Source organism: Heterodontus francisci, chromosome 3, assembly GCF_036365525.1.
Source record: "Heterodontus francisci isolate sHetFra1 chromosome 3, sHetFra1.hap1, whole genome shotgun sequence".
In the NCBI taxonomy this organism is placed as follows: domain Eukaryota; kingdom Metazoa; phylum Chordata; class Chondrichthyes; order Heterodontiformes; family Heterodontidae; genus Heterodontus; species Heterodontus francisci.
In genome coordinates, this window is record NC_090373.1 from 44,485,124 (window position 1) to 44,508,800 (window position 23,677).

General features: G+C 43.2%; 1 protein-coding gene across 3 annotated transcripts in view; it reads left to right on the forward strand.

The window, feature by feature from the left end:
* Window positions 1-23,677, forward strand: part of agpat5 (1-acylglycerol-3-phosphate O-acyltransferase 5 (lysophosphatidic acid acyltransferase, epsilon)) — a 179,093-nt gene that overhangs the window by 24,709 nt on the left and 130,707 nt on the right. For all 3 annotated transcript variants that reach the window (XM_068021532.1, XM_068021541.1, XM_068021552.1), the window contains exons 2-3: window positions 19,396-19,465; window positions 23,535-23,650. In XM_068021532.1, the coding sequence (XP_067877633.1) occupies window positions 19,396-19,465; window positions 23,535-23,650 (186 nt within the window). The remainder of the gene's footprint in view (window positions 1-19,395; window positions 19,466-23,534; window positions 23,651-23,677) is intronic.

Consider the following 23,677-nt stretch of genomic DNA (forward strand, 5'->3'; position numbering starts at 1 on the left):
ATTTCTGGAAGGTTTTTAGTATTTTCTTCCGTGAAGACAGACACAAAGTATTTGTTTAGTTTCTCTGCCATTTCCCAATTCTCCACTATAAATTCTCCTGACTCCACTTGTAATGGACCCACATTTGGCTTTGCTAATCTTTTCCTTTTTACATACTTATAGAAACTTTTACAGTCCACTTATATGTTTCTTGCTAGTTTACTCTCATATTCTATTTTTCCTTTCTTAATCTTTTTCTTGGTCCTCCTTTGCAGAATTCTGAAATGCTCCCAATCCTCAGGCTTACCATTATTTTGGCAACTTTATGCGCCTCTTCCTTTGCTCCAATACAAACCTTGATGTCTTTCATTAGCCATGGTTAGAACACTTTCCTGGCTGCTTTTTTGTGCATTAAAGGAGTGTATTTTTGTTGTAAACTATGTCTTAGTTCTTTAAATGTTAGCCATTGTCTATCTACTATCATCCACCATAGCCAATTTGCCTCTCGTACCTTCATAGTTTCTTTTGCTTAGATTTAAGGTCCTAGTTTCTGATTGAACTACATCACTTTCAAACTTAATGTAAAATTCTGTCATATTATGGTCACTCTTTCCTCAAGGCTGCTTTACAGCAAAATTATTAATTAGCCCTTTTTCATTGCACAGTACTAGATCGCAAATAGCCCGTTCACTGTTTGGTTCCTCAATGTACTATCTAGAAAGCTATCTTATATACATTTCTAAGAATTCATCCTCGACCACATTAGTACTAATAAAGTTTACCCAGTCTATATGTAGATTGAAATCCCTCATGACTACTATATTACCCTTGTTACATGCATCTCTAATTTCCTGATTTATACTGTGATTTACATTAGCACTGCTGTTGATGGCTTATAAACAGCTCTGACCAATGTTTTCTGCCCCTTGCTGTTTCTTAGTTCCACCCAGACTGATTCTATATCTTGATCTTTTAGAATTAAGGTCATCTTTCACTACAGTACTAATGCCCTCTTTAATTAATAGAGCTACCCCACCACCTTTTCCCAGCTTCATGTCCTTCCTGAATGTCATGAACCCTTGGATATTCAGGCCTCAGCTTTGGTTTCCTTGTTGCCACGTCTCTGTAATGGCTATCAGGTCATATATATGAATTTCTGTTTGAGCTGACAATTCATCTGCTTTATTGTGAATGCTGTGGGCATTCAGATACAGAGCCCTTAATTTAGTTCTTTTTACTGTTTTTGTAAACTCTGGCCCTATCTGCTGGCACACTCTTAAGCTTGCAATCCCTGTCCCTTCCTGCCGTTTGCAACCTTTGATCTATTGCCTTGTCGTTTCCCTTTAATTTACTCAATCTTCCTCAACATGATTCCTCCCCCCCCCCCCCCCCCCCGTTTTAGTTTAAAGCCCTCTCTACTTCCCTAGTTATGCAACTCGCTAGAACACTGGTCCCAGCACGGTTCAGGTGAAGTCCATCCCAGCAGTACAGCCTCCACTTTCCCCAGTACTGGTGCCAGTGCCCCACGAACTGAACCCACTTCTCCCACACTAGTTTTTAAGCCACACAATCATCTCTCTAATCTTATTTACCCTCTGCCAATTTATATGTGGCTCAGGTAATAATTATTACCTTTGAGGTTCTGCTTTTTAATTTAATGCCTAGCCCTTGCTTTGCTGTTGACTGTAAAATCCAGGACAACATATTTACATATCTATAAAAAGTTAACACTCTGAATCTGAAGAATGCATCTAGTAGTGTCAGTAATCTTTTGTGAGGAGTGCCCCCAAACCACCTTGAAAAGAAATCTTGTTCAGATAGTTCTGAACTTACCAGAGCCATGAGAATGTCCAGACTAAAAAATGTTTTGTGTAACCTATCAAATCAATTCAGAGCAAATAAGATTCACCGAAGTTCAGTCCAAAAGGAACTGGATTGAAGGCATGCAAATTTATATACTTAACAAATAAGGAAATCATGTGCCAACCATGTCCTGTATCTGCATTGTTTGCATTTTTGTATATGCATTATAGAAAAGACAATCCATGTACTACTATTCTTAACCCAGATAAACGCTGTCTTAAGATTGGAAAAACAGAATGGAATCAACCAATATATGCATCAGAAGGGAAGCATATCCAAAATATGACCTGCAAATTGCTTAATAGAAAATGGTTAAATTATATAAAGTACCATCAGTGAGAAGAGAGTTATAAAAACAAAAGAATATCCAAATAGCGGGTGGTGAAAAATACACCTTTAGAAATAAAGCACGAGAAAATAGAAGTCTGAGAAACATCCTCTCATGTGTTACTTATTACAATTTGAACTCAAGTCAATGCATATGATCAGGGCTCAAAAAGGCAGTTTTATGATCTTAAACTTACAAACTAGAGTGTGAAAATATGTCATAAGATTAAGCATTACTCTTGCCTAGTGTTGAGCATTGGAGACCCACATGGGTTTCCTACCACTCTAATGGGAACTCCACTGTGCCAGTTGGTGGTAATAGGCTAAAACTAATTTTTTTTAAAATTCATTCACGGGATGTGGGCGTCGCTGGCCAGGCCAGCATTTATTGCCCATCCCTAATTGCCCTTGAGAAGGTGGTGGTGAGCTGCCTTCTTGAACCGCTGCAGTCCATGTGGGGTAGGTACACCCACAGTGCTGTTAGGAAGGGAGTTCCAGGATTTTGACCCAGCGACAGTGAAGGAACGGTGATATAGTTCCAAGTCAGGGTGGTGTGTGACTTGGAGGGGAACTTGCAGGTGGTGCTGTTCCCATGTATTTGCTGCCCTTGTCCTTCTAGTTGGTAGAGGTCACGGGTTTGGAAGGTGCTGTCGAAGGAGCCTTGGTGCATTGCTGCAGTGGATCTTGTAGATGGTACACACTGCTGCCACTGTGCGTCGGTGGTGGAGGGAGTGAATGTTTGTAGATGGGGTGCCAATCAAGCGGGCCGCTTCGTCCTGGATGGTGTCGAGCTTCTTGAGTGTTGTTGGAGCTGCACCCATCCAGGCAAGTGGAGAGTGTTCCATCACACTCCTGACTTGTGCCTGGTAGATTGTGGACATGCTTTGGGGAGTCAGGAGGTGAGTTACTCACCTCAGGAATCGTAGCCTCTGACCTGCTCTTGTAGCCACGGTATTTATATGGCTACTCCAGTTCAGTTTTCGGTCAATGGTAGCCCCTAGGATGTTGATAGTGGGGGATTCAGCGATGGTAATGCCGTTGAATGTCAAGGGGAGATGGTTAGATTCTCTTTTGTTGGAGGTGGTCATTGCCTGGCACTTGTGTGGCGCGAATGTTACTTGCCGTTTATCAACCCAAGCCTGGATTTTGTCCAGATCTTGCTGTATTTCTACACTCTGACTGCTTCACTATCTGAGGAGTTGCGAATGGTGCTGAACATTGTGCAATCATCAGCGAACATCCCCACTTCTGACCTTATGATTGAAGGAAGGTCATTGATGAAGCAGCTGAAGATGGTTGGGCCTAGGACACTACCCTGAGGTACTCCTGCAGTGATGTCCTGGAGCTCAGATGATTGACCTCCAACAACCACAACCATCTTCATTTGCGCTAGGTATGACTCCAGCCAGTGGAGGGTTTTCCCCCTGATTCCCATTGACCTCAGTTTTGCTGGGGCTCCTTGATGCCATACTTTGTCAAATGCTGCCTTGATGTCAAGGGCAGTCACTCTCATCTCACCTCTTGAGTTCAGCTCTTTTGTCCATGTTTGAACCAAGGCTGTAATGAGGTCAGGAGCTAAGTGGCCCTGGCGGAACCCAAACTGAGCATCACTGAGCAGGTTATTGCTAAGCAAGTGCCGCTTGATGGCACTGTTGATGACACCTTCCATCACTTTACTGATGATTGAGAGTAGGCTAATGGGGCGGTAGTTGGCCGGGTTGAATATGTCCTGCTTTTTGTGTACAGGACATACCTGGGCAATTTTCCACATTGCAGGGTAGATGCCAGTGGTGTAGCTGTACTGGAACAGTTTGGCTAGGGGCGCGGCAAGTTCTGGAGCACAGGTCTTCAGTACTATTTCCGGAATATTGTCAGGGCCCATAGTTTTTGCAGTATCCAGTGCCTTCAGTCATTTCTTGATATCACATGGAGTGAATCGAATTTGGCTGAAGTTTGGCATCTGTGATGCTGGGGACTTCAGGAGGAGGCCGAGATGGATCATCAACTCGGCACTTCTGGCTGAAGATTGTTGCAAATGCTTCAGCCTTATCTTTCGTACTGATGTCCTGGGCTCCCCCATCATTGAGGATGGGGATGTTTGTGGAGCCACCTCCTCCAGTTAGTTGTTTAATTGTCCACCACCATTCACGGCTGGATGTGGCAGGACTGCAGAGCTGAGATCTGATCCGTTGGTTATGGGATTGCTTAGCCCTGTCTATCGCATGTTGCTTACGCAGTTTGGCATGCAAGTAGTCCTGGGTTGTAGCTTCATCAGGTTGACACCTCATTTTGAGGTATGCCTGGTGCTGCTCCTGGCATGCCCTCCTGCACTCTTCATTGAACCAGGGTTGGTCTCCTGGCTTGATGGTAATGGTAGAGTGGGAGATATGCCAGGCCATGAGGTTACAGATTGTGGTTGAGTACAATTCTGCTGCTGCTGATGGCCCACAGCGCCTCGTGGATGCCCAGTTTTGCATTACTAGATCCGTTCGAAATCTATCCCATTCAGCACGGTGATAGTGCCACACAACACGATGGACGGTATCCTCATTGTGAAGGTGGGACTTCGTCTCCACAAGGACTGTGCGGTGGTCACTCCTACCAATACTGTCATGGACAGATGCATCCGCGCGGCAGGCAGATTGGTGAGGACGAGGTCGAGTATGTTCTTCCCTTGTATTGGTTCCCCCACCACCTGCTGCAGACCCAGTCTAGCAGCCATGTCCTTTAGGACTCGGCCAGCTCGGTCAGTAGTGGTGCGACCGAGCCACTCATGGTGATGGACATTGAAGTCCCCCACCCAGAGTACATTTTGTGCCCTTGCCACCCTCAGTGCTTCCTCCAAGTGGTGTTCAACATGGAGAAGTACTGAGTCATCAGCTGAGGGAGGGCAGTAGGTGGTAATCAGCAGGAGGTTTCCTTACCTGTGTTTGACCTGATGCCATGAGACTTCATGAGGTCCGGAGTCTGTGTTGAGGACTCCCAGGGCAACTCCCTCCCTACTGTATACCACTATGCCACCACCTCTGCTGGGTCTGTCTTGCCGGTGGGACAGGACGTACCCGGGGATGGTGATGGCAGTGTCTGGGACACTGTCTGTTCGGTGTGATTCCGTGAGTATGACTATGTCAGGCTGTTGCTTGACTAGTCTGTGGGACAGCTCTCCCAACTTTGGCACAAGCCCCCAGATGTTAGTAAGGAGGACTTTGCAGGGTCGACAGGGCTGGGTTTGCCGTTGTCGTTTCCGGTGCCTAGGTCGATGCCGGGTGGTCCGTCCGGTTTCATTCCTTTTTGTAGACTTTGTAGCGGTTAGGTACAACTGAGTGGCTTGCCCGGCCATTTCAGAGGGCATGTAAGAGTTAACCACATTGCTGTGGGTCTGGAGTCACATGTAGGCCAGACCAGGTAAGGACAGCAGATTTCCTTCCCTAAAGGACATTAGTGAACCAGATGGGCTTTTACAACAATCGACAATGGTTTCATGGCCATCATTAGACTAGTTTTTAATTCCAGATTTTTATTAAGTTCAAATTCCACCTTCTGCTGTGGTGGGATTCGAACCCATGGCCCCAGAGGAATACCCTGGGTCTCTGGGTTACTAGTCCGGTGATAATACCACTACGCCACCGCCTACCCACTAATATTCAAATTTGTTTACTAAAATTGTATTTACTCAAGAACAAAAGGAATAAGACAAGAGCTGCAATACTTCACTAAAACAATGTTTCAAATATAATGCAGTAATAAAATAATCTAGGAATCCTTTTCAGAGTTTTGATTTAGTTTTCACTGAATGTCAAGCAGGCACTTGAGCTTCACAGAGGCCCCCTCTGTCACATGTACCTGTATTCTCACCATGTCCACTAATTTCTTCAGAAATCCGTCTTGCTACTCTTGAATCTGTTTGTACTATTTATGTCAATGGCCTTCCTTGATAACTTATTCCAGAGGATGCTTACTCATTGTTTTGTATTTAAAAACAAATTCTACCTGACTTAGCCACTTATTCCTAACATAACTTGTATCTCATGATTGAAATCTTTTTCTATAGTGAATAATTTGTCTCTGACTTCTGAATCCATATTAATTCAATCTACGCTATTGCTTCAGTGTACTGTGGCACGATGCCAGTCTCGCTAAATTTTTGATAATCTGACAAAATGATACATAGGATCATAGAATGTCCTCCTTCTGTGCTGCAACCATTCAGCCAGTTATGTCCGTGCCAGCTCTCTGTAAGAGCAACTCAGCTAGTCCCTTTTCCCTGCAGCCCTGCATTTTTTTTCTCTACATGAATGCTTTTATGATACTATCTCCTTTTATTGAACTGATGGTCATACAGGAATGAGCTATCTGGTTGCTAAAATTTGTTGCAGATAAAATTTTCTAGAACTCGAATGTTTTAAAGTGCATTTGTCTTCACATTTACTCAAAAATGTTCAGACTGGGAACTTGAGGAAAATATGCATAATGTTTCCCTGAGGGCATTTAAGTTGATGCACACAAGAAAATACATATTTGTTGAGGAGGTGGATTTTCTAACATGATTGCTATAAGTAAGATTTGCAGTGTATTGATTTAATGTTTGAAATTATTTATTCTGTTTGCATGCATCAGATTTGTCAAAGTGCTATTTTAGATCACGATTAAGGAATGCGGGCACATATTTACAATTTAGTTCTCAGTTTGCCTTTTATGTTTGTGCTTCTACAATCTAATGTAACATCCTGTTTGTGCATGGATTATTTTTATAATCAAAAGATGAATGGAGACAATTTCCCTTCTCGTGCAGCATATACTCTTGACAAAGTTCCTGAGGATGTAAATGAGCACAAAAATTACTGATTTCCTCCTGGATGCCAAATCCTGATTAATTGAGCTAAATTTAAACTTAATATTAGTTTAAAAAATATAGCAAGGTGGGTGGTGCATGAGTATTCTGGATTCTCGCAATTTTTCTTTGTCCCCCACCCAACTACCCACCACTTCTATTTAAAGAAAGGTAATTCTGCCCCACGCACATGGCGTACTCTGCTTTATTGCCTCTGATTTGTAGCTGAGGCAATGGAGGACTGCTTGCATCTGAACATTTGCTGATGTCACTATGACTTGGCTACAAGTCCACGATGATTCACTTAACCTGTTTATTTACCTCTGTCCCCTTCCTTATAGTGGAAGCAACTTCTGCCCAGTGTTACCCTCCAACAACACAGCAAAGATTGCAATTTTGTTCAATGGGGATGAAAATACGAACCCAACTTATACAAATCAGAACTATTTAGCCGACAGGAATCTAACATCCCCCCCCTTGATGTTCAGTGGCATTACAATCACTGAATTCTCCATGATCAACATCCTGGGGATTATCATTGACCAGAAATTGAACTGGGCCAGCCTCATAAATACTGTGGCTACAAAAGCAGGTCAGAGGCTCGGAATTCTGCAGCAAGTAATTTACCTCCTGACTCCCCAATGCCTGTCCACCATCTACAAGGCACAAGTCAGGCGTGTGGTGGAATACTCTCCACTTGCTTGGATGGGTGCAGCTCCAACAACACTCAAGAAGCTCGACACCATCCAGGACAAAGCAGCCCGCTTGATTGGCACTCCATCCATCACCTCTGATGCACAGTGGCAGCAGTGTGTATCATCTACAAGATGCACTGCAGCAATGCACCAAGGCTCCTTAGACAGCACCTTCCAAACCTGCGACCTCTACCACCTAGGAGGACGAGGGCAGCAGATGCACGAGAACACCACCGCCTGCAAGTTCCCCTCCAAGCCACGCAACATCCTGACTTGGAACTATATCGCAGTTCCTTCACTGCCACTGGGTCAAAATCCTGGAACTCCCTTCCTAACAGCACTGTGGGTGTATCTACACTACAAGGACTGCAGTGGTTCAAGAAGTCAGCTCACCGCCACCTTCCCAAGGGCAGTAAATGCTGGCCTAGCCAGTGACACCCACATCCCACGAACGAATATAAAATAAACTGCATTCATTATCTGCTTGTTCCAAGTTGATATTCCGATAACCTGTACATGAGTTACATCAATTGTTTTTATTTGTTTCTGGGATGTGGGCATCGCTGGCTAGGCCAGCATTTATTGCCCATCCCTAATTGCCCTTGCGAAGTTGGTGGTGAGCCACCTTCTTGAAGTGCTTCAGTTCATGTGGGGTAGGTACACCTACACTGCTGTTAGGAAGGGAGTTCCAGGATTTTGACCCAGCGACAGTGAAGGAATGGCGATATAGTTGCAACTCAGGTTGGTGTGTGGGTGGAGGGGAACTTGCAGGTGGTGGTGTTCCCATGCATCTGCTGCCCTTGTCCTTCTAGCTGGTAGAGATCACAGTTTGGACGATGCTGTTTGAGGACAGCACAGTGGCGCAGTGGTTAGCACTGCAGCCTCACAGCTGCAGCGACCCGGGTTCAATTCTGGGTACTGCCTGTGTGGAGTTTGCAAGTTCTCCCTGTGTCTGCGTGGGTTTCCTCCGGGTGCTCTGGTTTCCTCCCACATGCCAAAGACTTGCAGGTTGGTAGGTAAATTGGCCATTAGCAATTGCCTCTAGTATAGGTAGGTGGTAGGGGAATATAGGGACAGGTGGGGATGTGGTAGGAATATAGAATTAGTGTAGGATTAGTATAAAATGGGTGGTTGATGGTCGGCACAGACTCGGTGGGCCGAAGGGCCTGTTTCAGTGATGTATCTCTATACTAAACTAAACTAGGAGCCTTGGTGTGTTGCTGCAGTGCATTTTACAGATGTTTCAAACTGCTGCCACTGTGCTGCGGTGGTGGAGGAAGTGAATGTTGTGGATGGGGCGCCAATCATGCAGGCTGCTTTATCCTGGATGGTGTCGAGCTACTTGAGTGTTGTTGGAGCTGCATTCATCCAGGCAACTGGAGAATATTCCATCACACTCCTGACTTGTGCCTTGTAGATGGTGGATAGGCTTTGAGGAGTCAGAGGTGAGTTACTCCCCGCAGTATTCCTAGCCTCTGACCTGCTCTTGTAGCCACGGTATTTATATGGCTACTCCAGTTAAGTTTTTGGACAATGGTAATCCCCAGGATGTTGATAGTGGGGGATTCAGCTATTGAAATGCCATTGAATGTCAAGGGGTGATGGTTAGATTCATTCTTGTTGGAGATAGCCATTGCCTGGCACTTGTGTGGTGTGAATGTTACTTGCTGCATTTCTACACGGACTGCTTCAGTATCTGAGGAGTCGCGAATGGTGCTGAATGTTGTGCAATCATCAGCGAACATCCCCACTTCTGACCTTATGATTGAAGATTGAAGCAGCTGAAGATGGTTGGGCCTAGGACACTACCCTGAGGAACTCCTGCGTGTGGTGTCCTGGAGCTGAGATGATTGACCTCCAACAACCACAACCATCTTCCTTTGTGCTAGGTATGAGTCCAACCAGCGGAGGGTTTTCCCCCTGATTCCCATTGACCTCAGTTTTGCTAGGGCTCTTTGATGCCATACTCTGTCAAATGCTGCCTTGATGTCAAGGGCAGTCACTCTCACCTCACCTCTTGTGTTCAGCTCTTTTTGTCCATGTTTGAACCATGGCTATAATGAGGTCAAGAGCTGAGTGGCCCTGGCGGAACCCAAACTGAGCATCACTGAGCAGGTTATTGCGAAGCAAATGCCGCTTGATAGCACTGTTGACGACACCTTCCATCACTTTACTACTGATTGAGAGTAGACTGATGGCGGTAATTGGCTGGTTTGGCCTTGTCCTGCTTTTTGTGTACAGGACATACCTGGGCAATTTTCCACATTGCAGGGTAGATGCCATTGTTGTAGCTGTACTGGAACAACTTGGCTTGGGGCGTGGCAGGTTTTGGAGCACAGGTCTTCAGTCCTATTGCTGGAATGTTGTCAGGGTCCATAGCCTTTGCAGTATCCAACGCGTTTAGTCGCTTCATGATATCACGCGGAGTGAATCGAATTGGCTGAAGACTGACATCTGTGATGTTGGGGACTTCAGGAGGAGGCCAAGATGGTTCATCAATTCGGCACTTCTGACTGGAGATTATTGCAAATGCTTCAGCCTTATCTTTCGCACTGATGTACTGGGCTGCCCCATCATTGAGGATGGGATGTTTGTGGAGCCACCTACCCAGTTAGTTGTTTAATTTTTGAGCACCATTCATGACTGGATCTGGCAGGACTGCAGAGCTTGGATCTGATCAATTCGTTATGGGATTGCTTAGGTCTGTCCATCGCATGCTATTGCCTGCTGCTGCTCCTGACGTGCCCTCTTGCACTGTTCATTGAACCAGGGTTGGTCCCCTTGCTTGATGGTAATGGTAGAGTGGGGGATATGCTGGGCCATGAGGTTAGATTGTGGTTGAGTACAATTCTGCTGCTGATGGCCCACAGCCCCTCATGGATGCCCAGTTTTGCATTGCTGGAGCTGTTCAAAATCTATCTCATTTCGCACAGTGGTATGCCACACAACACGATGGAGGGTTTCCTCAATGTGAAGATGAGACTTAGTCTCCAGAAGGACTGTGCGGTCGTCACTCCTACCAATACAGTCATAGACAGATGGATCTGCAGCAGGCAGATTGGTGAGGACGAGGTCAAGTATATTTTTCCCTCTCTTGTTGGTTCCCTCACCACCTGCCAGTCTACACACAGTCTAGCAGCTGTATCCTGTGGGACTCTGCCAGCTCTGTCAGTAGTGGTGCTACCAACCCACATTGAGGTCCCGACCCCCTCCCCCCAGAGTACATTCTGAGCCTTTGCCACCCTCAGTGCTTCCTCCAAGTTGTGTTCAACATGAAGGAGTACTGATTCATCAGCTGAGGGGGGGGGGGGGGGTGGGTGGGGGGGTGGTGTGGGGAGCAGTAGGTGGTAATCAGCAGGAGATTTCCTTGCCCATGTTTGACCTAATGCCATGAGACTTTATGGGGCCCGGAGTCAATGTTAAGGACTCCCAGGGCAACTCCCTCCTGACTGTATACCACTGTGCCGCCACCTCTGCTGGATCTGTCCTGCCAGTGGAATAGGTGATGGCAGTGTCTGGGACATTATCTGTAAGGTATGATTCTGTGAGCATGACTGTGTCAGGTTGTTGCTGGACTAGTCTGTGGGACAGCTCTCCCAACTGTGGCACAAGTCCCCAGATGTTAGTAAGGAGGAGTTTTCAGGGTTGACAGGGCTGGGTTTGCCCTTGTCGTTTCCGGTGCCTAGTTCGATGCTGGGTGGTTCTTCTGGTTTCATTCCTTATTGACTTCGCAGTGGTTAGATACATATGAGTGGCTTGCTAGGCCATTTCAGAGGGCATGTAAGAGTCATTGACATTGCCGTGGGTCTGGAGTCACATGTAGGCCAGACCAGGTAAGGACAGCAGATTTCCTTCCCTAAAGGACATTAGTGAACCAAATGGGTTTTTACAAGAATCGACAATGGTTTCATGGCCATCATTAGGCTAGCGTTTTAATTCCAGATTCTAGTCAATTGAATTCAAATTCCATCTTCTGCTATGGTGTCCCGAGAGCAATACCCTGGGTCTCTGGGTTACTAGTCCAGGGACAATACAATGCATGACGCCCAATTGTCACCTGTTTTAATTGTTCAGTTAGGCTTTTGGTTTTGGCTGTTATGTTTTTCTGAATTCAGATCCAAAAACTGGAACCAATCCACCGTGAGGAAATATATCTTTTGGTTCGAAAACTTTGTGTTTAATTGATTAAGATAATTTTGGAAGGAACCTGTGCATTGTTTGAACTCTGGCATGTCTTTACTACAGCCCATGAGTCATCTGCAGCCTGCAAAGTCTCAGTTTTTCAGGTTCACAGTTTTTGTCAAAACCTAAATTTCTTAGTTTGCTGCTTTTTCTTGTTTGACATCTATAGGCCGAGAGATTCTCAACACTACTTCCCAATCTGTGGATAAATCCTAAATCTGCACACCAGTATCTGTTGGTATCAGCAGCTTGAGATGCAAACAAGTGGTTAATGTTACCTGTGGAGTTTGTTAGCATGTAACTAATTGGCAAAAGATTGTGGCGACTCCTTTTAAGTAAATCAGTGTTTTTGGCTCTCCAAAAAGATGAAAATAAGTTGTTCCGCATCTTTATTTGTATCCATAGAACTGTCTCCTCCGTGAAATTTTGTTCACTTGTCTATGTGACTGAAGATGCGCTCTATTTTTGACTGTCAGCACAGAGAGAAGATGCTATTCATTCGTGGCACATTGACTTTGGTGATTCTGTGGATTTAATCCTAATTTTGGAATTCCTCTTTCATGGAGTTATTATCATGTGTCACGAAGGTGTGCTAGGTTGAAGGATTTTTTTTTAAAATTCAGCAGCTGGAAACCTGAATATTAAACTGGTGGCGATGAACTGCTCAAACCTTGCAAGCTTCAAACTCTGTCTGCTTGCTATGCTTGCTTGCTTAAGCCTGAGGAGGTAGCTCGAGAGAGAGAACTTTCCAGAAAGAACAGAGAGAAATTTGCTTCAGCTACACAGTTCAGAGAACTTTCTGGAAAGAACAGACAGAGCTCTCCCTCAAAGGCATTCAGTCACATTGCTGTCTCCCGGAGAACCACTGATTCAGCATCCACCTGTTCAAACCGGAAGCCTCAGCACCACTGAATTCGACCTGAAGCCAGTCGGTCACAAGCCTCCACAGACTCTATACCCCTTATATTTTTCTGGACTCTAATTTGACCAATCCGTCCTTCCCCACTCTGTATTTGTATGTATATGTCTGTGTGCGTATGTGTGAGAAAGTTGGAGTGTATTTTATTATTTTACGTAGATCAGTTTAAGTACAATAAAGTTCACCTCTTTCTTTGGTTAAACTCAGGAAAACCTGCCATTTGGCTCTTTTTATGATCATGGAGTGTAAACAAATAAGCACACACTGAATTGGTAAGTATATCCACTTTAAAAAAAAAATCTGTTGTGGTCAAACAAGAAGAGGGAAAAGAGCGGAGCACTTAGACTTCTCACCTAATCGGAACAGAAATTTAGGGGCTCATCTGGGATCAAACTCAAAGACAAATGAGAAATTGGAAGCGGGAAACCAAATTAATTCCTAACAATTAAAAAAAACTTCAATACAGGTTTTCTTGTGGCTCAGTGCGAGAGTACTAAAATGTCCACATTTGAGGCCAGTAACTTCCTCGAACAGAGTGAAGTAACTTGGACCAGTTTAAAAGCCCTATCCCTTGAAGAGTTAATGAGTATAGCTAGACATCCAGAGATAAATATCCGTCCAAAAGCTAGGAAACCAGAAATCATAAAACCCGTGGCCAACCATTTTGAAATTCACGAAGAACCGGGGACATGCATAGAATCTGAGACAGACAGGCTAGTATTAGCCAAGATACAGCTGGAACAGTGTAGATTAGAGCTAGAATTCCAAGAAAAGGAAAGGAAGAGACAGGAGTAGAAGGAGGGGAGAGAATTCCAGGAAAGGGGGACAGGAAGAGCTTTCCAGTCAGAGAAGCATGGAAGAGAGTTAAGGTAGCTCGAACTGAATAGAGGCAGACCCGCTGTACCCAGTGAAGGCACCGTGAGTGATAAAAGTACTACTAGCTCAGGACGAAGTACTGAGCTCTGAAAGTTCTCCCAATTGATACCAAAGTTCGATGAGGGGGATGTGGAAGCATATTTCATCTCCTTTGAAAAGCTTGTACAACTGCTGCAGTGGCTAGCGTAGGGCTGGACCCTGCTACTGCAAAGAAAGTTAACAAGAAAAGCCCATGAGGTTTATTCCCTATTGTCCGACACGAGTTCATCAAACTATGAGATGACCAAGAATACTATCCTGAGTACATATGAGCTGGTACCGAGGCATACCATCAAAAATTCCAAACTCTCCAAAATGGCCTGAACAAACTTGCCTCAGTAGAGGCAAGTAAGTCCATAGTCATATTCAGGGATACAGGGGCCACCCAATCCCTCCTGCTGGGAAAAGGCATGGCCTTTTTCCCCCCAGAGAGTGCATTGAATGCCAACATATCAGTGAAGGGTATCAGGACAGTATCTCCCCGTACCTTTATATCAGGTGCACCTGGAGTGCGACCTCTTTTCAGGACAGTTAACCATGGGGATTTCCCTAGTTTGCCTGTGAATGGGGTCGACCTGCTCCTTGATAATGACCTGGCAGGGGCGAAGGTGGTAGCTTCCCCAGTGGTCTTGGAGAGGCCAGACGAAGTCCTGGAGACAGAGCAGTTACAGGATGAAGTCCCTGGCCAAACAAGCTCTGTCAGAGGAGGCTGACCTGCCACTGCAGATGGATGACCCTGCTGTGTGGTTATCCAAAATGACTTTTGGGAATTTAGAGGAACCAAAGGAAGTGGTGAGCAGGTCTTCCTTGGTTGAGCCTCAGCAAGCTGACCCAGTGTTTTAAAAAAAAAAAGTTAGCACAGACTGCCTAAACTGAAGCTGAAGCAGAGGGAGTTCCTGAGTACAACTATTTAAAGAATGAGGTGCTGATGAGGAACTGGAGACCTTTCACAGTCTTGCGGGTAAAGAGTAGACCGTGGTCCACCAGGTAGTGGTGCCTTCGAGGTACCATAAGGAAATATTGAGGATAGCCCACATAGTTCCAATGGCTGGACAGGTTGGTATCCGAAAAGCCCAAGCTGACATAAGACTGCATTTTTACTGGCCACAACCCCATATGGATTTGATGGAGTTCTGTAAAACTTGCCACACATGCCAGGTTGTAGGGGAGCCCCAACCTGCAATATAACCAGCTCCTCTAATTCCCTTATTGGCTTTTGGCGAACCATTCAGCAGAGTGCTGGTAGATTTTGTGGGATCCCTGCTGAAAACAAAAGGGGACAAACAAGCACAGGTCAGTTGGGCAGCCAGGAAAGAGGAGGGCAAAAAGGACAGTGAGGATCAGATAGAGGGAGGCTGGAGGATTCCCATATTGAACCCCCTACTGTCTGGTTAAGTAACGCCAAACTGTTAGGGTGATTAGACACTGTACCCTCCTGTCTTAATGCAGAACAGAGAGGAGACCTAACAAGGCTGCTCACAGCATTAAAAGAGATCTGCAGGGACAAACCAGGATGCACAACCCTAACCCTATACGATGTGTACATAGGAGAGATCCCTCTCATAAAGCAAAATCCCTATCACCCAGATCCTAGGAAACTGACCCAGGTTCGGGAGGAAATTCTGCACATGCTGGAGCACAAGCTGATTGAACCCAGTCAGAGCAGCAGGAGTTCCCCAGTTGTGCTCGTGCCCAGGCCCAGTGGCTCAACAAGGCTCTGCATTGATTACAGGAAGGTTAATGCAGTGACCAGAGCTGACTCCTACCTGATTCACCACCTGGAAGACGGTATCGTTCGTGTAGGGAACACCACCTACAAAGCAAAAGATAGACTTGTTAAAAGTTTACTGGTAGGTTCCCTTAACCACCCAAGCTAAAGAGATTTCAGCTTTTGTCACCCAAGATGGCTTATTTCAGTGCTGGGTGATGAAATTTGGATTAAGAAATGCCCCAGCCACCTTTCAAAGGCTGATGAACCAGATAGTGGCTGGCCTACCCAACTGTGTCGTATACCTGGATAATCTATTGGTATACAGTGACACCTGGGGGAGGGACCATCTAGACCAGTTAGAAGCCCTTTTCCGATGGTGGTAAATCTTGCAAAGAGCGAGTTCGCTAAAGCTCAGGTAACCTACCTAGGGCATGTTGTGGGTCAAAAGTGGGTGCTGTCCAGAGTAGTGTAGGTACATACGTTGATGGAGTTTCCCGTCCTCACGATCAAAAGGAAAATAATGCGATTTTTGTGGCTGTGTGGGTTTTACCGCAAGTTTGTCCCAAACTTCAGCACTATAACCACCCCACTGACAGACTTGTTACGGAAAACAGCGAAGGTATTGTGGTCAGGGAGGTGCCAAACAGCTTTTGAGGGGCAGAAAGCCATCTTAACCGACGAGTTAGTGCTGGCAGCTCCAAACTTTAACAAAGCATTTAAAGTGACAGTTGATGCTAGTGACCTAGGGGTAGGCACCATCCTGCTCCAAGATGATGAGTCAAGCATTGAGAGACCAGTTGGGTATTTCTCCAAACAATTAAGCAAACATCAAAAGAGATGCTCTACTGTGGAGAACAAAACTCTGGGACTGTTACTGGCTCTCGAGCACTTTGAAGTATATGTCGGAAATGGATATAGAGAGACTGTAGCTTATACCAACCACAATCCTTTGACATTTGTGGAGAAATTCAAAATCCAGAATTCAAGGCTATTTTTGCAACCTTGCCACCTAAAGATTACGCACATTGCAGGGAAAAACAATGTGATCGCTGATGCTTTATCTAGACAGAACTCAGCACATAATCATCCTGGATGAAAGCTATACCAGAGCATAGCTATGGCAGTGAGATTGGAAAGCAAGTGTTTTAGGATAAATGTGTGTGTATTTTTTTTTTGTTTTTACAACTTGTCCTGTCATTGTATTTAATTTTGTCTGGTATGGAGATGTCACAAAAACGTGCTAGGTTGAAGGATGATTTTTTTTTAATCCACTGCTGGAAACCTGAATATTAAATTGGTGGAGATGAACCACTCAAACCTTGCAAGCTGGAACTCTGCTTACTTACATAAGCCTGAGGAGGGAGCTAGACAGAGAACTTTCCAGAAAGAACAGACAGAAACCTCCTTCAGCTACACAGTTTGCAGAGAACTTTGCAGAAAGAACAGAAAGAGATCTCCCTCCAAGGAATTGAATCACATTGCTGTCTCCCGGAGAACCACTGAGTCAGCGTCCACGTCTTCAAACCAGAAGCCTCAGGACCACCGAATTCAGCCTGAAGCCAGCTGAGTCACAAACCTCCACAGACTGTATACCCCTTTTATTTCTCTGGACTCTAATTTGACCAATCTATCCTTTCCCACTCTGTATTTGTGTGTGTGTGAGGGAGAGAAATTCAGAGCATATTTTATTTTTACTTAGATCAGTTTATGTACAATAAAATTGACTTCCTCCTTTGGTTAAACTGAAGAAAACCTGTCTGATTGGCTCTTTTTATGATCACGGCACATAAACAAGTAAGCACCCAGTGAATTGGCAAGTATATCTGCGTCAAAAAATAAATCTGTTGTGATCAAACAAGGAGAGGAAAAAGAGGAGAGCCCTTTGACCTCTCCTCACCTGATCGTAACACATGTTCAATCCAAAATTGGAGGGCTTATTTAAAGCCAGTTGAATTAGAGTGCACTGCCTGAAAGGGGACCGGAAGCAGATTTAACAATAACTTTCAAAAGGGAATTGGATCTATACTTGAAGATAGGGAGTGAGACATATTGCATAACTTTCAAAGATCAAGCACAGGCTTGATAGCTTCATGCTGTAAGATTCTACTATTAACTCAGCTGTAAAGCACTTTGGGATGTCCTGCGGCTATGAAAGATGCTACATCAAAGCAATTTTCATGATTCTATGTATTGCAAAATTTCTGCTTTAGTCAAATTTATAAATTACTGTAAGTTTAAAAAAAAAATGTGTTGGCTGGACCATAAGACACATTTTCTCTGGGAAAAAATGTCGCCTAAAATTGCTGTGCGTCTTATGGTTGGAATGTTGAGCCCAAATATTTCCTCTTAAAATCCTGGTGTATCTTCTGGTATTCAATACTCATTGCTCATCCATGTTAATTTGCTTAGTTTGTGCACGTGGAAAGAAATTGTTTTTGGCAACTGTTTTTGTAATTTTCCCAGGAAGACCTTCAACAGGGTCAAAACTGTCGTTTCTGCCACCACTGCCTAGGTTTAAGAGTTAATTATTGAACTTGTTAATAGAGCCGAAACTGTAGTTAATGGGACTTGACTCACTGCAATTAAAGCACTGACAGTTGGCTGATCAGTTTTTAACAGGAATCTAAATTCCGAGAGATGTGACACTGGCAATGCCAAATTATATCGCATTTTTGGGGCGAATTCTTTTAAAATTTGCTCAAAGCTTCATTTAACTTTTCTTGGGGTGGGGATGGGTGGAGAAGGAGGACATTGCCAGAAACCTGTTTTTTTCCCCCAAAGTTAGTTGTAAATAAAAGGATTTATAAAAAAATAATTCCCTGGATATGGGCACCACTAACTAGCAAAGCCGCTATTTATTGTTCCTCCCTAAATAAAAGGAGGATATAAAGGTAAATTTGTCTGATTAACAAGGAGACCCACGGGGTTTTGGAGGTTTTCCTGGAGAATGTGATCATCTACACAGCATGCCAAATGCAAGATGATCACTGCCATGGATAATAGAGTATGTTCTGAAATGGCAGGCTGTTTATGGATTCAGTGGCCGAACAACTGAACCCTTTCTACAAAGCCCAAAACAAAGGCATGCAAAATTTGAGGTTTCTTATTTCTCAGGGTTATAATGGTCCTGTGGCCAAGTGTCTTTTTGTGGGGAAAAATGCAGAAATGACATTGATATAGAGGGGGCGATGTTTTTTGTGTGTAAGTGATTTCAAATATAAGAGAACTGGTTCTTGGACTAAAGGGATGAGGTCTTCATGAAAGTGGAGAGGGAGAATTTTCCTATGAATTGTTAATATTGCTGTCACATCATAAGTGGTATAGTGTGTGATTTAAATAATTGAACCGTACATTTTTAAGCTTAGCAAAATGTTTGCTAGACTTTTTCATGAAGACAGTGCCCCTCTTAAAAGAAAATCAGCAACAATATTGATAATGAGTAAGTGTTTGTGTTTATTGCAGTTGTGAGACAGAATCTTGAATATGTTTTGAATAGCAGTTTGGTTAGCTGTTTGTGAAAACAAATTCACTGAGAATTTAGTGAGATGTAGGTTGTGCAGCATTTTGTTGCAAGGCTTTGATGAGCAATATTTCTGGCTTGTCTTTTTTTTTGACAGTATATGGACTGCAGACTGTATTATAAAATGGCAGACTTATAAAACTTAACAACCTGGGTGAGTTCAACCTCATTAACACTGTGCAGAGTCCATAATATTGATAAGAACTCTTTGCATACATATAAAAAGGAACAGATGGAATTTATATTTGAAATAATCAGTATTTTAAAATGTAGAACCGCAAGTCTAAACAAATGGCAGATTTACCATTTAATTGATAGTTCATCTCAACATTATCTTTTCTTTATTTTTAAAAGTCACCGTAAAGTTGTTGGAATATATAGTGAAATCTCCAACTGCTTTTCCTTCCACCAGCGCCATAAAAGTTAATACTTTCAATACTAATCTTTTTGCAGATTGTTATATATGGAGACCTGCCAGAGAAAAAGGAAAACTTGGTTTACTTATCTAACCATCAGTGCACAGGTGTGTGAGCTTATCTTCTTCTCTTGTCGATTGAAAGTTTATTCAAATATATTGTTTTTTGTGTTCTCAGTCGTAAATTGTTTTCTGTTCTAGATATTGTTGAGTTTAGGAATACTATTTAAAAAATTCAAAGTAGCAATAGTAATTGTATGAAATAAAAACAAAAAATGCTGGAAATACTCAGCAAGTCTGGCAGCATCTATGGAGAGAGAAGCAGAGTTAACGTTTCAGGTCTGTGACCTTTCATCAGAATTGTATAGTAATAGTAATTTTATGCCTAGTTTTAAACTAACATGCTACTGTAATTGTGCTAAGTTCAAGTGTCTTAGATGTTAAAGATTTATCAGTATTGATTATTGTTACGTGTGTGCCTGAAATTGTGGCACAAGCCCTGTTTTTACAATAATAGAGCAGTGAAAATACAGTGGTTAAAACTCAGTAACATAACACTAAACTTAGCCAATAATGTTGGTGCTACCCCTGATGCTGGTGAAAAATTATGTAATAATTCACAGGAAAAGGGGTTGAATCACCTATTCGGACACCCTATTGGAATCTCAGTTGTCTTTGCATCCTTGCAACAGGTTACAACATCTTTAACAGCATGTGAAATGCTCCTTTTTGAATATTTCAATGGGGTTCAGTGCAAATTTAAGCCCTGTCTATCCACTGTGACCCCTGCCATCGCAGGGATGATCAAGTTGTACTTGGTTTTAAGTATTGCTTGCAAATCTTTTTGTTGATGTTAAATGTTTCCTTCGATTCAGTATCACTGAATTACATCTGTAGGTAGAGGAGTATTCCATCACTTGCCTAATATCTACGTAACTGAAGTGAACTAAATGGCCTGTAATGGTAGGCGCAGGAAAGCAAACCTCAGTTTATCCCTGTATGTACTGTGATTAGCAAGAATTTTTTTTTAAAGAAGCTAATAAGATCGAGAAACAAAAATGCTTAATTTTTGTTAGGCTGCTCTCAAGTTTTCCAAAATATTTCTTGGCTGATAGTTATATCATATTGTGTGTATGCATTACATCGGGTATTAGTTTTGATGTCAAAATTTTAAAAAACTTGAGGTGAAAAAGCTAAATGAAAAATTGCACTTAACTTAGCCAGTTAGCTAGATGACTTGAGGGTTGCATGGCACGTTATGGATAATATGTAGTCACTTAGTTGTAAACTGTTACTATAACCTTGTTGCAAGCCTTGTGATACCATTTGTACACCTTCAGCTGTACTGAACCAAAGGCTCACTAATGCTTGACATAAGAATTCAAACCTCAATTTAAGGCAAATTTCAAAACACTACAATAGTCCTTATGCGTTTGTAATAAGCAGCTGTTTTGGAAAAGAAGCTTTTGCATATTCATGACACCAGTAAGGACAATTACAACAATAACTAGTATTTATATAGCATCTTCAGCATCGAAAAAACATCCCAATGCATTCCTGGACACTGAATCAAAGAGGGAGGTATTAGGAGGGGTAATCAAAAGAGGTTGGTCAAAGAACTAGAGTTAAGGAGGTAAGGGAAGTAGCCAGGCAGTGGTGCCTAGGGAGAGAATTTCAGAGCTTGGGGCTGAGGGTGGCTAAGACACTGCTGTAGGTGGTGAGGCAAAGGGAAGGGGAATGCAGAATAGGCCAGTGTTAGAGGAATGGAGAGCTCCGATAGGAGACTGCTAGTGTTGGAGGACGGTGGAGCTCCCAGTCTCTCACCCATAACAAAATAACAGCACTGTGGGTGTACCTACACCCCAAGGACTGCAGCGGTTCAAGAAACTCACCACCATCTTCTCGAGGGCAATTAGGGATCGCCTAGCCAGCGATGCCCACATCCCATGAACGAATATTTTAAAAAATGATAATTGAATCTTGCAGGGAAACAAAAACTTTGTTTTTGCCGCGGGGTGGCACAGTGGTTAGCATCGCAGCCTCACAGCTCTAGCGACCCGGGTTGTTCGGTCTGGGTACTGCCTGTGCGGAGTTTGCAAGTTCTCCCTGTGACCGCTTGGGTTTCCGCCGGGTGCTCCGGTTTCCTCCCGCAGTCAAAGACTTGCAGGTTGATAGGTAAATTGGCCATTATAAATTGCCCCTAGTGTAGGTAGGAGAATGGTGGGGATGTGGTAGGGAATATGGGATTAATGTAGGATTAGTATAAATGGGCAACAGCCCCAACAAACAAATTTCTCTGCAGCACCTGTGGAAGAGCCTGTCACTCCAGAATTGGCCTTTATAGCCACTCCAGGCGCTGCTTCACAAACCACTGACCACCTCCAGGCGCGTATCCATTGTCTCTCGAGATAAGGAGGCCCAAAAGAAAAAAAAGAGTATAAATGGGTGGTTGTTGGTCGGCACAGACTCGGTGGGCCGAAGGGCCTGTTTCAGTGCTGTATTTCTCTATGAAAATATTCTGTTCTGTCTTTCTTGGATCTGTTGTGGATGATCTCACATTTTCCACATTGAACAGCATCTGCCACAGTTTTCTCAACTCACTTAGTCCTTTTTTAACCTCCTGCTTTCAAATGCATAACTCCTAACATAGTCTCATCTGCAAACTTGGATGTACAACTCTCCTTTCTTTCATGTAAGATTGGCTTCAAGGAGGCTGCGACAGGTCTCTCTGGGTCTTTTGGAGAGTGCCAAGGGAAATGGAGGACAGCTGTGGGCAATTTATAAGACTATTCAAGTGATAATTTAGAAGAGTGATGAAGCAGTATACTGCTAGTAATGGGAGAAAAGAAAGGTGGAATTATGAGGTGATAGGAAGTGGAGGGGACAGAAGAAAAGTGCCTGAGAGATGCTAAAAGAAGAAAACAAAGGGAGGTAAAGGTAATTTTCTCCTCAGGTCTAGGAAGGTAACCAAAATATGCATGTGAATAGACATTGGAAATTTTAGTCACATGGAAGAGATTGAGGGACAGGTCTGGTTATAATTAGAGGGCATGAAAAAGATGATATGAAAGAATCCAAAGTGGTGGGAAGAAGTTGGCTTGTTGCTATGGTGAAATTAGCTTGGAGAATCCACAAGCCAGTGTCCAAGTTTGGAGACCATTGTGAAGAGAGTGGGTCCAGAAGCTGTTCGAGGACAGAGCAGCAGGAAGCACACTGCTGGAGGTTGTCCATTGGAATGGGGGAGGTAGAGAAAGTTGATTAAAAAGGAAATTTAGAGTGGAGCCTGTGGTCAGTGAGAAATGAACTGGGAAAGTAATCCAATAAATAGGAGTTGGGAGCACACATGACTTATGCACACCTGCCATATATTAGTTTACTGATTCACTGAAGTAACAAAAACAAGTCATAAAAAAAAAACTGAGGATTTGCTTAGTCTGTTTGCTTTCTTTTTGTGAATTTCTGTTTGAATTTACTATGTTATAAAGCAGTTCTATAACTACTAAATGTTCTTAACTGAATTTCATTACTTTGGAATCAATTATTTAAAGGTAAAGTTAATTGTAAACAGAAATCGAGCAATGCTGCCACAGGCCTTTTATAAAGTCCAATCGTGCAGGAAAGATCATGCTTCAATATTTTAAATAAATTGTGTTCTAATGAGCATTGTATGCTATTTTTATCATATTTTATGGTAGGTTTGACAGTTCTGTTTCAATCTAAAGAGTGGCTACAAGTGTTCTGAGTGTGTTTACTTTCTCTTGCTGAAATAAGATGTCTCAAGTACTGAATCACAAGGGACCACATTGACGTATTTTTGTGAAAGGGCAAGAGTTTTCCTAAGATTTGCTCTGATAAATATGATGATTGAGTAATCTCAGAAATATTTTACACTCATTTTTAAGATTGAATCCATTTCAAAATTCCAGGATGATTGGGAACTTCCATAACTATGGTTCATTGAGCCATTTTAACAGTATGGATTGCATTCCCTGTGTAAGAATAAATTCCAGAGGCACTTAGAAATGCTATGGCTGCATGGATACCTTTCAATAGACTGGTTTAAACTGACTTTGTTTCAAAAATAAAATATAACTTCAATTTGCTGCTCTCTATTAATATTATAGTCATTTATATATGTATATACTATTAAGGACAATATATTTTACTTCCCTTTCAGTTGACTGGATTATTGCCAACATGTTAGCAATCCGACAAAATGCGCTTGGCCATGTACGTTATGTCCTAAAGGATGGGCTAAAGTGGCTACCCTTGTATGGGTGGTATTTCTCTCAGGTATGATACCTTGTTTAAAACTTGTGA